Genomic DNA, 16586 nt, shown 5'->3' on the forward strand with positions numbered 1-16586 from the left:
CAAGAAACGCTAGTGTCTGCTGGGGGGACCCTCCTGGCACTGTGTTTTGCCTAGATGAAGAAATCCCTTCCTCCCGCCTTGCCTTCCTCTGCCCTGTAACCAGCATAGGGGCTGAGGCTGTGGAGCAGCAGATGAGGCTTCCCGTATCTGGCGCCTGGGGGCGAGTGGAGGCCTGCAAGGGCCCAGAGGTGCCTGTGTCTTCTAGGTGTGCTGACAGGCATCACTCAGGAGCAGCATGGAGCAGCCCCAGGGAGAAGACGAGGCCCCCCAGGGGAAGAAGATCTTCAGCTTTCCTGGGGCCCGGAGGAGTCTTCTGAACTCTGACAGGAGCCAAGAGCAAGGCTTGAGGAACAACTCGGACCCCGATGTGGTGGCGGGGAGTAGTTCTCTAACCCCTGACTCCAGACCCCCACCTTTCCCTGTGCCCTTGCCGGTGACCCCAGTCGTCCCCACAGACTTGACACAGCCTCGGAAGTTGCCCCTGATGGGCCATGACAAGAAGTATCCCCTGATGAAGCAGCGTGGCTTCTACTCGGATATCCTCACGCCAGGATCCTTGGAACAGCTTGGGGTGAGCGTGGCGGCCACCCCCCACCAAGCCCCAGCCCTCCTTGTGGATTCTTGTCCATCTGTTCTTCCGCCTCTCCAACAGTCCACTTGTTCACTTCTCCATCAGTCTGTCCATCTGTCTAGCAGTCTGTCTGTCCATCTATTTGCCTACCCTACCCAACCATCCCCTCAGCTATCCATCCACTTGGACACACACCTTACCTGTGCATCCATCTATTCACTCACCCACCCACCCATCCATCTCTCTGACCGTCCATCATCCATCTGTCCATTCATTCAACGGCTCTTACTGAGCCTTTTCATGTGAAATGTCCCTGGACTCAGCCCAAAGTTGGGACATCTGTGTCCCTTTTATAATGGGAGTTGGCTTTGGATGGGGACCTGATCCTCAGCTCTGACTGGGGAGAGAATCTGGATGATGCAGGCATCCTGGGGCCATTGAAGAGATTGGCAGGGAGGGTGGGAGTGGGGGGGGCATGCCAGGCAGGAGAAACAGAAAGTAGAAAGGCCTGCATCCCTGACAGGTGTGACCAGTGGGGAGGAGCTGGGTAGAATGTTGGGAGCAGGGTTAGGGGGTGGGGGAAGATGAAAGGGAAGACGAGAGAAGAGCTCGGTGACCCTGGTCAGCCCCAGGAAGGTTTTAGGGGAGTGGAGGGAGAAAAGATGAGAACAGGTTAGTCCTCACTACACTCAGGGTGATAGAGGGGCCCTTGGGAGGGAAGTCTACAGAGATCCCCGCTGGCCTGGTGGTGGCTGAACCTTGCACTGACCCCACCCCGGCCGAAGCAGTCTGGGGGAGGGGGGCGCTGTATGGCTGTGGGGGGTCATGGGGGGCCCTGGATGCTTTCTCTTTGCTACCCCTGTGGCCTCTGGGCAGGAACTGTGCCAGTCTGCTGGGCCAGCCCCACTGCTGTGTCCTTGGGATGCCCCTTGGCATTGAGGGCCTTCCAGAGTCCGCGTGTCCCTTCGGGGTTACGCTGGCTCAGGGCTCTGGGTTTACTTTCAGGAAGTCTGCCGTGGCCCCTTGGTGAAACAGGACCTCCTGCGGGTGGCCGAACTCAACGAGTTCACCCCCAAAGGTCAGTGCCTCGGGGGGCTGTGACAGGGTCTTGGGAAGCAGGACTTCTGTCTGGCGGAGACAGGCTGCTGGTGGAGGGGGTGGGCCACAGGAATGGGGGTGATTCACGGGGCCCCTTTTCCAGCAGCGGGTGCCACCTGCCTGCTCCACTGGGCCTCTGGGCGGCTGACCAGGCTGCTACAGCCTGTAGGCTCAGGACCGGGATCAGGGTCCTGAGAACTAGGATGGGGCCCACGTCCCTGGTAAGACAGTGGGTTTCAGCTGAAGACAGGTGGCCTCTGTGGAGCCTCCGTGGCTTTTGTGGGGGCCCCGAGGTACCCCCAGGATGGATCCTCCTGCAAACTGCCTACCTCTTGACCCCCAGAGAGGTTCTGTGAATCTTTCTGCCCTGGGTGGCATATAGGGTGGGTCATTTTGTGAACCTCCGCCCTCAGCCAGGGCCCAGGTTCTGGTGACCCCGCTCCACCAGTATCCAGGACACTTGTGCTGGAAAAAGTCCCTGAGACATCGTATTCAGACACTGGGGTGCTCTGGAGAGGCTGGGTGGCAGGGAGCGCCCACTCTACCTTCCTGGTTAGGTCCTTGCTGCTCCTTTGATTTGCTGCCTGGCTGGAGCTATGGCCCCTGGGTGTAAAAAACTAAAGCACGCCTACGGGCGCGTGCACTCGCGGGTTCTCCAGGCGGCTCTGTCTCACCGCCCACGTTCGGCGCTCTGGAACCGCTATGTATGGGCTGGATCGGGATGGCCATTGGCCAAGGGCAGGCGAAGGAAGAACGAGGACCAAGCTGGTTGCTGATTAGTTACTGTTTATTCAATCTTCCATCTTTCTCATCTCCCACACTCCCAGCTCCGTCCTCTCTCTGGATCTACTGCAGCCTTCCTGGATCCCCTGTCTCTCTCCCTACTTGTCTCTCCCACCTTGCCCTCTAGGCTACACCCAGCCAGGTAGCAAAATCAACATAAGAAAGCCCTTCCTGAGGGCAGCCAGGTTCAAAGGGAACACTCCCTAAGGGCATTCCAAAGCCCTAAGGGAAAAACCTCTTAAGGTTTTTTTCCTTTCCTTAGTCCAAACACTCATTAACATCTTAATACTAGTTATTTTTGTATGGACATAGCAAGAGATACATTGAGGCTTGCAAGGCAGCTCTCCTGGGAACATCTTGCCAGACTCAACTACAGCACTCAGGCCAGATTAATCATTCCTCACCCTAGCAGGGTCCAAATCTAGTTATCACTGTTTGGATCATGACAACATTTGTCCATGATCAAGCTCTTAACTTATAGTTAAGCATTAGGCACTTTGGCCAGGCCCATCTTGATGCCAGGCTAGCGTACAACTCACCGCTTGCCCTGGGTCTGTCTCGTCCCTCGTCGGGACCTTGCTTTTGGGGGTGCTAGGAAGTAAGGGCAGTTGAGGCTTAGGTCGAGAGAACAGATGCCCAGGAGGAAAATATCATGTAGAGTCAAATGACTCCCAGGTTACAAAAGCATAGCATTTGCTAAGTCTTCCTGTGTCCATACAAAAAGGACATGGCTCTGAATAAACTATGCAAAGTACCTGAGGCTATGTTATCCCACACCTGGGGTCAGTGTTGGGGCAGCCTGGAGGGCAATTGTTGAGCAGGATGGGGGGGGGGGGGCAAGGCACCTGATCTGGAGGTGCCGGAGGGCCTGGTCCTTCCTCAGTTTTTCTGTGCCCACCCGGTGTCTGCCTGGTGCTTGGCCTTGGGGCTGTGGGCTCTGGCCTGAGCCCCTGCCTGTCCTCTGCTGCCGCCCCCTGCAGTCAGCACCTTTGAGATTCCGCAGAACTTCCAGGACATGCTGGAGAAGCAGCACACGGGGGCCACCACCCAGCTGCTCACCGACACGGACTTCCCGCTGCAGGCCTACGAGCCCAAGGTTCAGGTGCCCTTCCTGGTGCTGACTGGCCAGTGCCCCCGCAAGATTGAAATCGAGAGGTACGGGCAGTGGGTTGTAGGGTCCACACACCACAGCTGGAGGGGCCAGCAGGCGGCTAGGTGACCTCCCTTCCTGAATGGGTCTATTCACAAAAGTCTATTTCATTTTTATTTTATTGGGGGGGGGTGGGGCCACACCCAGAAATACTCAGGGGGTCCTGGCTCTGCACTCAGAATTACCCCAGACAATGCTCAGGGGACCATAAGGGTCCCTGGGATTGCACCCAGTCTGCTATACTGTCTCTTCAGGGCCTGTTCACGGAAACCTAGGGAGGAGAAAGAGAGAGGGAGCTCAGTGGGCTGAGCACAGGCATTGCACTCGGGGACCTGGGTTCGATTCCTGGCACCACACGGTGTCCCTGGCACCACGGGGAGAAACCCTGAGTACTGAGCTGGGAGTGGCCCCTGAGCACCTCCAGGTGTGGCCTGAAAACTCAAACCCAGACTAAACCAAATGAAAACAAAGTCTTCTAGCCAGGCACTGGAATTGGGAGGTGGAATTAAGGTTGGTGGCGGGCAGGACAGAGGGCAGTTGGGGCCTCTGAGCCCAGTCCTCGCCCCATACTTCTTTCTAATGAGGCTCGAGGTTCAGAGGCCACACCTGCACCCCGGGGCCCTGGAGATGCGGGCTGTCTCCTCACTTCAGCCATGGGTCCCGACTCCTCTTGCTGTCTTGGCCAGGAGGAAGCGACTGTACATGAGCCTGGACATTGAGAAGCTCCTGGCTGCAGAGGGCATCGACTCCAACAACCTCATGCCCAGGCACCTAGACCCCCAAAACCCTCATACCATTGAGCAGGGCCACGACCCGCTCTTCCCCACCTACCTTCCCCTGAAGGTGAGTCCAGCTGATGAGGGGGGAGTCAGACCTGAGCCCCATGGCTGTCACCAGCACCGGCTTGTCAAACCGGACAAGTGTGTAATCAGATCACTCTAGGGCAGGGGCAGGAGGAGTGCCAGGACCCCGGGGGGCACTGATGTTCAGCTGCTTCTCTGGAATCCTTACCTTTGACCCACCCCACCCATCCCTCCGAGCTACGCTTTAGCCATGTACAGGCTCCCTGAAATGTGAAATGCGGGTGGCATTGCTGTGGCCCCTTTGAGGGTACTGACAGGTGTTGATGGGGAAAACTTGAGTCCTGGGGGTGAGTAGTGTCCACCAATCTCCAGCTCTTTCCTCTGTGACCCTGAGTATATCTTCCCTGGTGGACCCCGCTAAGGGTGGTACTTTTTTTTTCCTTTTTGGGCCACACCCAGCAATGCACAGGGGTTACTCCTGACTCATGCACTCAGGAATTACTCCTGGCAATGCTCGGGGGACTACATGGGATGCTGGGAGTCGGCCACTTGCAAGGCAAATGCCCTACCCGTTGTGCTATCGCTGCAGCCCTAAGGGTGGCTTTTGACTACCCAGAGTGTCCTTAGCTCCAAGAATGGGCCCGGGAACCCAGGAATGCCTGAGGAGGTCTGCCTCTTCCCTTGGGCTTGAGCTGGAAGCCGCTCTGAGTCCCCGGGTGTGACTCTGCCTGGAGCCCAGACTGGCTGGACTATAGCCCTCAGTTTCAGCGTCAGGCCCCCCCCCCCCCCAGCTCACTGTGAACTGTCAAGAGGGGCTCAGCACCGGGCTCCCCACATCTGTAGATCCTGGGCTTGGGGGAGGCCCTCACCCCACCCCCCCAGCATGCTCAGATACTCTGGGCCCTTGTCTGCCACTTTCCTTCAGGTATTTGACAATGAGGAGTTTGACTGCCGAACTCCCACAGAGTGGATCAACATGGGCTTGGAGCCAGGGTCTCAGGACAGGAAGCCTGTGCCCGGGAAAGCCCTCCTGCCCACTGACGACATCCTGGGGCACGGTGAGCAGCACCAGCCTGCCATGAACTCCTGGGCCGAGCTGGGGCCTGGCGATCCCACCTCTTGAGACCTCCCCTTTGGGGATATAGGACAAAGAACTGCACTCAGGGCCAGGAAATGCAGGGACCAGGGCCGACATTGGTGGGAGAGTTGGGGAAGGGACAGTTCAATGGTGTCTAATGTGAAAAAGAAATAGTTTCAGCCTGGGAGATAGCTCAGTGGCCACACCCTTTGCATGCTGGTGCCCCAGGTTCAATCCCCAGAACTACATGATCTCTCAAGCACCAACAGGAGCATTCCCCAAGCAATTAGTCAGGAGTGCCCCCCACCCACCCCAAACTGCTGGGTGTGTCCCAGAACCATCCCCTGCCAATCTTTGATTTCTATGAATTGAGAAATACATGTGTTTGTTGGAGATGTTCAAACGTGTACAAAAATGTTTAAGTGTGCACAATTCAAGCCCTTCTATCCCAGGCTCCAGAAATGACCACTGCTAGGCCGGAGAGATAGGACAGTGGGTAGAGCACTTGCCTTGGATGCTGCCAACTTGGGTTTGATCCCTAGCACCTCCTTATGGTCGTCTTAATCCTGCTAGGAGTAAGCCCTGAGCAGAGCCAGGTGTGTACCCAAAAGCAAAATCAAAGAAATCCCAGCGAAAACTGACTTCTTGACACTGTGACTTCTTAGCTTTCACCTCTGCATGGATAGCCCCACAACCTCTCTCTCTCTCTCTCTCTCTCTCTCTCTCTCTCTCTCTCTTTCTCTTTCTCTCTCTTTCACATACACACACGCACACATTCACAAATACCCCATCTCACCCACTCACGTACATAAAGTTGCACTCACATTTTCATGGCACAAATGCACAACACAGGGGCCAGGAACTCGCCCAGCAGTTAAGGAACTTGCCTTACATGCAACAACCCTGGTTTGATCCCCAGCACCACATGGTCCCCTGAGCATTATCAGGTAGAGCCTGAAGGCCCCCAGAACCGTCAGGGTGGCTCCCAAAACCCTCAGCAGCACTGAATCTTCAGTTCTTACATTGAACTACCAACCAGTGGGGCCCTAGGACCTCCTGAGAACCCTGGGAGGTTCCCCCCCAAAATACAAACAAAAAATATACATGCATGTACAACCACAATCCTGCCTACCTTCTCCTCCCCCCACATAAATGCTGCATAGATTTACCGCTTCTCAGCCTCGTCTGTGTCCCCAAAGAGTCCCCTTCCTCCGCCTTTACCCCAGCCTGCCCTGAGGGCAGTGGGCATCTCCCAGGATGCTGCTGTCGGGAGCAGTGCCAGGGCCCAGAGTTGGTCCCCCGGCCTGTGACTGGTCTCCATGCAGGCCTCCTGTGTCATAAGGTTGGGCACTCTGCCCCCTGCCCAGGGATGGACGTACTCCGTGGGCAGCACGCAGGCAGGAGGAAGGCTGGGGAGTGCTGCCAGCTGCCAGGGGCCTACGGAGATGCCACAGAGCAGGCTGTATGTTTATGCTTTGATTTAAAAACCTGTTAATGCCAGAATCAATTTCTCCAAACTAGACAAGAAGCCCAGAATGTTCCCTTTACTTTGGACTTAATTACAAAAATAATTTAGCTCAATTGCTCCCAGATCTCCAATTCCTGGTGATAAAACCAAAAGGTTTGAGGGCTGCATTAACTTTATTTATTTGTTCAGGTTTTTGGGAAGCTTCCAGCAGTGCTCAGGAGCTGCTCCCAGTCCTCCGGGGATCAGGCTGTGCAGCGCCTGGGATTGAACCTGGGCTCCTGCATACAAAGTGTGCACATGAGCCCTTCGAGCCATCTCCCCGGCCGTGCATTCCCTTTTTACAGCCATTTTATCTTAAGCACTGTGCTTTACAAAACGGTTATTGGTAGGGTCTTAGGCACGAGACTTCCTGCACATGCCCTCCACCCCAGAGTGCCCTCCCACCCCCTCCACCATCGTCCTTGTGTCTCTCCCGCTTGCCCCCTCCCCATTCTCCCTTGTGGTAAGCCTTCTACTGAAAACCAGTTCTCAGTTTTCTGTTTCCTTTGTGTGTCGGTTATTCCCTTCCCGTGCTGCTCTGTATACAACACAAGAGAGAAAGCTGACCGTGTCTGCCCCTGTGTCTGTCCCTCTCCTATCTGACTGACTGCACTCGCGTGGTGCCCTTCAGATCCATCATACAGTGGCACACTGCAAGATTTTCTCTATTCTTTTCCTCTTTTCTCATCGCCTAGTAGTATTCCATTGTATATATCTATCCTGATTTACTTTTGCTTTACTTTTTTTTTGTGAAGCAAGATGACTTTTTTTTTTTTTTTTTTTTTTGCTTTTTGGGTCACACCCAGTGATGCACAGGGGTTACTCCTGGCTCTGCACTCAGGAATCACCCCTGGCGGTGCTCAGGGGACCATATGGGATGCTGGGATTCGAACCTGGGTCGGTCGCATGCAAGGCAAATGCCCTACCCGCTGTGCTATCACTCCAGCCCCAAGATGACTTTTTTAATGGAAACTTTTTTAGAAGATGTGAGGGAAGAGGAAGAGAGAAGTACATGTTTAAGAGAGAACATGGGCTGCTGCAGAGTGAACATAGGCAAGCAAAGATGCAGAGAGACAAAACAACTACATGTTCAAGGGAGAACACAGGTTGGAAGAGCAAGTCCCAGATAGCTTTCAGGAAGACCCTTTATACAATTCTTCCAAGTGAGTTTTTTATTTTCTGGAGTTTTGCATACATAAAAGTTAATCTCTTCTGGGCCACTTTTTTTTTTTTCTTTTTGGGTCACACCCGGCAATGCACAGGGGTTACTCCTGGCTCTGCACTCAGGAATCACCCCTGGCGGTGCTCAGGGGACCATATGGGATGCTGGGAATCGAACCTGGGTCGGACACGTGCAAGGCACACGCCCTCCCCACTGTGCTATTGCTCCAGCCCCTCTGGGCTACCTTTTAATGTTGTTGGTGGCTCGGTAAAGTGGGGAGTAAGGGAGGTTAACTTGAGAAAAGAATGCTCTACCTCTCTGCTCCACTCACCTTGGCCACCAGCCCTTGGGGAAGTTGCTCGCCTGGATCAGGTCACTCCTAACCTCAGCGCAGGCATCGTGGGTCTGTAGCCTTTTTCTTACAGAACAAAACTTCAGGAGAAGGTGAAATGGTGAAGCAAGATTTTTTTTTTTTGTTAGAAAGATGTGAGGGGAAAGAAAGAGAGAAATGCATATTCAAGAGAGAACACAGGCTTCTCTAGAGTGGAAATAGGCAAGCGAAGAGCCAGAGAGATAAGCAAGCAAGACGCACATTCAAGGCAGCACAGGGGCTTGAAGGACAAGCCATATCGTAGTTTCTTTATCCAATCATCTGTTCTTGCACATTTGGACTGTTTCCAGATTTTAGCCATTGTGTATAGTGCTTCAATGAACATAGAGATGCAAATGTCTCTTCTTAATAGAGTTTTAGACCCTTCTGGGTAGATGCTGAGTTATATGAAGTTAAATGGAATTGTTAAGTTATATGGAAGCTCAATTCCTAGTTTGTTTGTTTTTTTCTTTTTTTTCAATTTAATTATTTTTGTTTTGTTTTTGGGCTATACCTGACTGTACTTAGGTCTTACCCCTGGCTCTGTGCTCAGAGATCACTCCTGGAAGACTTGGGGGACCATATGGGACGCTGGGATCAAACCAAGGTCGGTTGCATACAAGGCAAGCCTCTTACCTGCTGTCCTATCCCTTTGGTCCCCCAATTCTTAGATATTTTGGGGGATGTGCCTGCATTGTTTTCCAAAAAGGCTAGACCAATCCACATCCCCACCAGCAGTGATTGAGGGTCTCTTTTACCTCACATTGCCACCAGCACTGGTTGTTTTTTGTTCTTCATCATGTGTGCCCGTCTCTGTGTGTGAGATGATAGCTCAGTGTTGTTCTGATTTGCATTTCCCTGATGATGACTGCTGAAGAGCATTTTATCCATGCGCCTTTTGGCCATCTCTTATGTCTTCTTTGAGAAAGCTCTCTTCACCTCTTCCCACACCAGGTATTAATTTTAAAGGCATCAAGTGCCAACCTCCTCAAAGTGCTTCTGCTTAACCCATTCCCAAGGGTCCTGGAGGGAGGCCACAGCAGCAGAGGGAGGAAAATGAACAGGGAGCATTTCTGATTTTCTGCTGGAGGCATGTCATAACTTCTCTTTTAAGTTTAGCCTAGACAAGGTCACATTTTCTTATCTCTCTCTCCCTTCCCCCACCCCTCTCTCTCACTCTGTGTGTGTGTGTGTGTGTGTGTACCCCACACCTGGCAGTGCTCAAGGGATTTTCTTGGCTCAGTGCTTAAGGGATCACTCCTGGCATGGCTCAGGAGATGATACATTGGTTATACTGGGGATAGATCATGGGTTATCTGTGTTTAAGGCAAGTGCTTTAACCCCTATGCTATCTCTCCAGCCCCAAGGAACATCCCACTTTCTAAAAGGAGGAATGCTTGCTTAGAAGGGGAGGGAAAATGGAAGAGCAATGCTGGTGGTACATGCATGTTGCCTCACTACTAAGCCACCCAGGCCACTGGATGGAACATGTTTGTTGAATCTCAGCCCTTCTCACTCCCTCAGCCCAGTCAGTCTGAAGGCTATATATATATATATATATATATATGTATATATATATATATATATGTATATATATATATATTTGCTTTTTGGGTCACACCCGGCGATGCTCAGGGGTGACTTACTCCTGGCTCTGCACTCAGGAATTTCCCCTGGCGGTGCTCAGGGGACCATATAGGATGCTCGGAATCAAACCCAGGTCGGTTGCATGCAAGGCAAACGCCCTACCCGCCGTGCTATTGCTCCAGCCCGCCATGGATCTATTTTAAGCCACTCTGCTTTGAGGTCTCTGCAAGGCCCTGTGCCATGTGTGTTTTTCTGCCACAAAAGTTTATTGAGAACCTAAGAGTTCCAGTTTCTGTTTTAGATGCAGGACATTGTGATGAGCAGGATAGGACAAAGCTGCCTGTCCTTACGGGCTGGACATTAATGTGAGGAAACCAGAGGCATGAAGAGGCCCCAGAGGCAGGACTGTAGGCCCTGCAAGGGACACAGGCAAAGGAGCTGGAGAAAGGCATCCTTGAGGCAAAGTTGCTCAAGCAAGGAAAAGCTGCAGAAGTAGAGAGAAAACCAACAATTAGGCGGCCAGTACAAGGGTTACTCCTAGCTCTAACCCTAGCTCTGTACTCAGGAATTACTCCTGGCAATACCTGAGGATACGGGATGCTGGGGATCAAACCCAGGTTGGCTGCATGTAAGGTGAATGCCCTACCTGTTATATGTACCTCTCCAGCACCCTGGGCCTTTGTCCCTGAAGGGGTCCAGCTCAACCATCCCCAAGGGATGCCTCTTGAGACTGCCCTGCCTCCTGCCTGACCCTGTGGTCCATGTCTCTGCCCAGAGGTCCTCTCAGCTTCTCCAGCTGCCTGCAGCTCCTCCAGCGCTGGCGCAGCCGGGAGGGAGCCAGAGCCACATTGATGGAGCAGAGGAGGTCACCCGGGGGGGAAGTGCCACAGAGATCTGTGCAGGGAGCACTCGGGCAGTACCCTTCTGTTTCAGAGGACCCCAAGAGTCCCCAGCTGAAGTATGAATGGCACCAAGTTGGGGTACTAGACTATGACCCAGAGAAGAAGCTGTACCTGGTGCACAAGACAGATGACCACGGCTTGGTGCGGGATGAGATGGGGGAACCCATCCTGAATGGCGGCATGACACCTCAAGGTTCGCTCTGGGCCCTACCCGGGGCCAGGCCTGGGATGAGGCAGACCCCCGACCCCTGCCAACCCAGGGCACAGTCAAGCTAAGTCTGTAGCCCCCCTTGTTCTGTGGTCCTGCAGCTGTCTCCAGCCCCTGAGAACCAGAGGCCCCATCACTGAGAGTCCAGGATGGGCAAGTGCCTTGGTTTGCTCTGGGAGGGAGGTGGAGAGGGAGCCTGAGAACCACTGGTGAGTGCCACCCGCCCCAGGTGGGGCACGCTGGAGTGTCACTTCACAGCCTGGCTCTCCCTTTGCACAGTGATGGGGACGCAAGGGGAGGGCCATCCTTTCCAGCTCACAGACGAGATGCGGGAGGTCAGAGAAGGAAAACCACAAGAGCCTGTCCCCTCCCCGCTCCGTCCCCAGGAAGGAAGCCCCTCATGAGCTGCCAGTACTGGGTGCCGCGGGTCCAGCTGCTCTTCTGCGCGGAGGACCCCCGGGTGTTCACCCAGCGTGTGGTCCAAGCCAACAACTTGCGCAAGAACACGGAGGCGCTGCTGCTGTACAACCTGTACGTGGACTGCATGCCTTGCGAGGGCCAGCGCGTGATCAACGAGCAGAGCCTGGGCAGGATCAAGCAGTGGGCCATGAGCACGCCCCGGATGCGCAAGGGACCCTTGTGAGTGCCTACGAGTCCCCTCGTGTGGGCTGCTGCTCCCTGAGGGTGTCATGCTGCTCGCAAGGCAGTGCTCCCCCCACACCGGCTTTAGGGTGTTGGTTGTCCTTTTTATTGCCATTTTTAATTTTGGTGCCCAAATTCCCCAGGTTTGGCCACAGGGAGCTCCTTAAGCCGATTGCTGTGTTGTTTTGATACTCTCCTATTAGTCCTTACTCTCTGGAATAGGAAGAAATTGTGTGTTCACTTTGTACATCCTTAGTCCTGTGCCTGAAATAAGCTGTCTCTAAAGAACTTTGAGGACTCATGAGCGGGGTGACTACTGGGGCATTAGACATGCTCATTAGTACCTGGAAATGAATGCTTTGAGGAGATCAGTGTCTGACAGCAGACAGATCTGCATTTAAGCCTCCATATACTTCCAAGTCTATTTCTAGGGGCCAGGGACGGAGCTCAGCTATAGAGCACTTACCTTGCATGTGGAGGCTCTGGGTTTGATCCCTGGGACAGCAAGTAGAACATGTCACTGTCACTGTCACTGTCATCCCATTGCTCATTGATTAGCTCGAGCAGGCACCAGTAAAATAATGTCTCCATTGTGAGACTTGTTGTTACTGTTTTTGGCATATCAAATACGCCACGAGTAGTTTGCCAGGCTCTGCCGTGCAGGTGAGATACTCTCGGTAGCTTGCCGGGCTCTCCGAGAGGGGCAGAGGACTCGAACCCGGGTCGGCCACGTGCAAGGCAAACACCCTACCCACTATGCTATTGCTCCAGCCAGCAAGTAGAAAATGAAATGAGTTGATGATTTATCTTAACAAAACAAAAGAAAACAAAACGAAACATGGTTTGCACTGATTCCTTCAAATCAACTATAACACAGTAGGGCTCACTCCCACTTTCACCCATTCCTGACTTTCTCTCTTTTTTTTAATTAACTTTTTTCTTCTGCGTCATTTCCCCCCCTCACCTCCCCCCCACACACCCAGAGGTGCTCAGGGCTTTCTTCTGGCTCTGCGCTCAGGGATCATTCCTGTCGGGGCTCAAGGGACCATAATAAGGTGTCCGGGATAGAACCCGGGTCGGCTGTGTGAAAGGCAAGTCCCTACCTGTTTATTATTGCTCTGGCCCTTCTGATTCTTTTCTTGGAAGAAAACTGTCTTCACTTTCACAGTATAGTTTCTTATTTTCTTATACCTAGAATATGCAATTAGCAGCTTCCAATGGTCAGACCATTCTTTTTAGAGGAAAAGCTCTACCAAGGACACCTTGACGCTGCTCAGTGCCGTGCACGCTGTACTGTCGCTCTGGCCCCTCCTTTGTCAGTTCTGAATGATTTCCTCTGACTCCCTCCAGCTTCCTAGTCAGCAGTCCTTGATCTTACTCTACTTGCCTCACCTCTTTCTTCTCCCGCTTTCAGTGGCTTTCTTTTTCCTTGCAATACTTAAACAGAATATCCTTCCACTCTCCTCCCTCTTTGCTAGTCTTTAATCTGCAATTAAATATAGGACTTTCCCAGGTTTTTCTAAAGGTGTTCTGCGCTTTATGTCTACGCTAGAATATGTCTCAGAGTTGATATGGATAGTGAGGAAACCTGTCAAGAAACCCGCACTTGAAACTGAGCTGTAGAATGCAGTAGGGTTCTTGAACAGTGTTTGCTTTCAGTGCTGACGGGGATTGATTTTCTCTCAATGCTACAACAAAACCGAGTTGAACAAGATGCCGTGATTCAAGGACCTGCTGTACTTGTTTTCCTACCTGAAGAAATCTGAAGAGGACTTTGATTCCTACCATAGAGCATGTACAGTGGAACTGGGTTTAGCTTCTGTTTTTTTGCATCTGTCAGAGGCAACACCGTTCTTTATCATCGTCCTACTTGTATGGTACGCGGGTGTCCATTATCTGCTCTCTGGTAGTGTTTGGTAGGCTATTTTTTGGAGAGCCTGGGATATAAACTCATGGTAATTGCTTCTTCCTTTTACACCTCTTCTGCTCATGAAAGGCTTCACTGAGATGCTCTACTTTTGGAAAACGGGGGAAGCTCATGCATGCAAAGTATCAGGCTTTTTCGCTGAAGTTTCCCCTATCATCAGCTTCCCCTGACATGGTGTTTCCTCTCAGTTAAGGAAAAAATGGAATCCTTTTTCTTTCTATGCTTCTAGGTTCTTTGCTGGGTCAGTTTCCCGTCAGCAACCCTTGATCTTATTCTACTCGGTAAGATCAAGAGAATGGCAGAGAGAATGGCAGAGACCTTGGTTTAATATTAAGTTTATGTCACACAGGAGACTTTATAAACACATGAAGACCTGGAAAAGTGGTTAAACTTGAGGGCTTGTTTGTTTGTTTGTTTGGCCACACCCAGGAGTGCTCAGGGGCCACTCTTGGCTCTGTGCTCGGGGGACCATATGTGGTGCCAATCCCAGCAAGCTAGGCAAGCACCTTAACCTTCATTCTCTCCTGGCCCCAGGCCTGAGCATTTTAATGCTAGATTTGATAAAGAGGACAGTTTTGAGGGGAAATGTGCCAGGACAAGGATTGGGCTCTAAGGAGAGTGAGTGGGGCATGGGAAAGGCCTGTTTCTCCAGCTTCCTCTGGCTCCTGCTTCCCGGAGCTAAGCAGGCTCCCTTTCCTCCAGACGTATGGAGGTACCTGGAGTTTCCCAAATTTGTTCTGCAAAGGGTTGTCATATTCTGGGGTATGAGCTCTCCAATCTTTGATTGGACACAGTTTCTCTTCTAGTATATTCCTCATTCCTCATAAAGGCTCAAAGGCATTTATACATGTCTAAAACTCAGAAAATAACTTGACCGAATAGAAAATTCTTGGTTCATACATTCTTATTTGGAGATTTTTGAAAACTGCTTGCTCTTTTGTGGCTTTGCTTTGTATGTTGCATTTGAAAAGTCAGCTGCCGGTGTAACTGAGCTTCTCTTGTCGGTTGTTTGATCTTTGTGCTTGGAGACCTTGGAGATAAAAAACAATTTTTGTTGTTGTTGTTTTGGGGCCATGGTGCAAAGCATGTGCTACAGCCCTTTCCAGCTATATCCTGGTCGTCATTGTTGTCTTCTACTTTTCTTTTACTTCTTCTTCCTTCCCCTTCCTCCTCCTCCTCCTCCTTCTCTTTCTCCTCCTCTTCCTCCTCCCTTCCTCCTCCCTTCCTCCTCCTCCCTTCTTCCTCCTCCTCCCCCTTCTTCCTCTTCCTCCTCCTCCTCCCTTCTTTCTCCTCCTCTCCCTTCCTCCTCTTCCTCTTCTTCTTCCCCCCTTTCCCTACTCCTTCTATCCTCCTTCTTCATTATTAGCACTGTAGCATTATTGTCCCACCCTGTTGTTCATGGATTTGCTCCAGCGGGCACCAGTAACATCTCCATTGTGAGACTTGTTACTGTTTTTGGAATACCGAATATGCCACGGGTAGCTTGCCAGGCTCTGCTGTGTGGGCGAGATACTCTCGGTAGCTTGCGGGGCTCGCCGAGAGGGATGGAGGAATCGAACCCGGGTTGGCCGTGTGCAAGGCAAATGCTCTACCCGCTGTGCTATTGCTTCAACCCCTTCATTATTATTATTGTTATTATTATTTGGGGGTTTTGGACCATATCCAGTGGTGCTCGGGGCCTGATCCTGTCTCTATGCTAAGGGATCATTCCTGGCAGTTACGGGGAACCATATGGAGTTCTGGGGATGGAAATGGCCCAGCCACATGCAAGGCAAGTGCCCTATCAGCTGTTCTATCTTGCTGGCTCCATCCTTTTTTTTTTTTTTAATTCTTTAAAGTCTCTATTTTGCTAGACTATGTCTCAGAGTTGATCGTTCTTGGCCAATTTTCCCATGTACACAGTGGGTGTTCAAAGTATAGACTGAGGCCTGTGGAGAGAGAGCTCGAATGGAAATTTCTTTTGAATTCATTTTGATTAGTTATTTTCCATTGTTTTATTTGTCACAGGGAATTTTTTTGTTATCAGGAATTTTATTATGTGCTATGTCTATTGCCTTGCTACTGCTTTGCCTATTTCTAATCCAGTTGCTTTCTAACCCTTTTTAATTATCTTATTTTTTTCTTATTTTCACTTTCTTGGTTATATTTCCGCCTTCCATCAATCTACTTTATTACATTTTAAATTGGATGTTATTTTTACTTGAATACATTGTAATTTAATCTTCTTTCCTGAAATAATTTTGTCCTTCTGTTCCCAACCTGAGTTCACTTGAATTTTTTTCTTTTCTTCATGCTATTTGCCCATTTTTGTGTTTTAATTTTGAATTTATTACTCAAGGTGGTTTTTCATGTACCCAAATATTTTTATTTTCTTTTTTTTGGAAAAAAAACCACACGTATTTATTTGAAGATTAAAAGTAAATCTAACAGGTTGTTTTCTTCTGTCTTGTTTCTTTTCTCAGAGGCAGGAGAATATTTTCATCAGTTAAGTCCAATGCCTTTGCTACTTAGCCCTCACCACCTTTACTTTAAAAACAATTTTTTTTTTTTTTTGCTATACCCAGTGATGCTCAGGGGCTGTATCTGGATCATTCTTGGTGCTGTTCAGTGCTGGGGGCATCAGATGCAGGGGCCAGGATTCAAACCAGAGTTCCAGCAGTTGCAGCCACATGCTAACACTTTAACACTTCGTGCTATTTCTGAGGTCCATTCTTTTTTGTTTTTTGCTTTTGTTTTTTTGGGGGGGCCACAGCTGGCTGTGCTCAATGGCTCTTCCTGACTCTGTACCCAGACATTAC

At 51.1% G+C, this 16586-nt stretch overlaps 1 protein-coding gene across 1 annotated transcript in view; it reads left to right on the forward strand.

Annotated features, from left to right (window-relative positions):
- The first annotated feature begins 235 nt into the window (after positions 1-235).
- The window catches only part of DNAH1 (dynein axonemal heavy chain 1), a 61013-nt gene continuing 44662 nt past the window's right edge, over positions 236-16586 (forward strand). Inside the window, exons 1-7 of the mRNA XM_055136674.1 lie at positions 236-571; positions 1577-1649; positions 3433-3607; positions 4289-4445; positions 5331-5463; positions 11043-11204; positions 11606-11858. Of these exons, the coding sequence (XP_054992649.1) occupies positions 236-571; positions 1577-1649; positions 3433-3607; positions 4289-4445; positions 5331-5463; positions 11043-11204; positions 11606-11858 (1289 nt within the window). The remainder of the gene's footprint in view (positions 572-1576; positions 1650-3432; positions 3608-4288; positions 4446-5330; positions 5464-11042; positions 11205-11605; positions 11859-16586) is intronic.

The sequence above is a fragment of the Sorex araneus genome, chromosome 4, assembly GCF_027595985.1.
Source record: "Sorex araneus isolate mSorAra2 chromosome 4, mSorAra2.pri, whole genome shotgun sequence".
Classification (NCBI taxonomy): domain Eukaryota; kingdom Metazoa; phylum Chordata; class Mammalia; order Eulipotyphla; family Soricidae; genus Sorex; species Sorex araneus.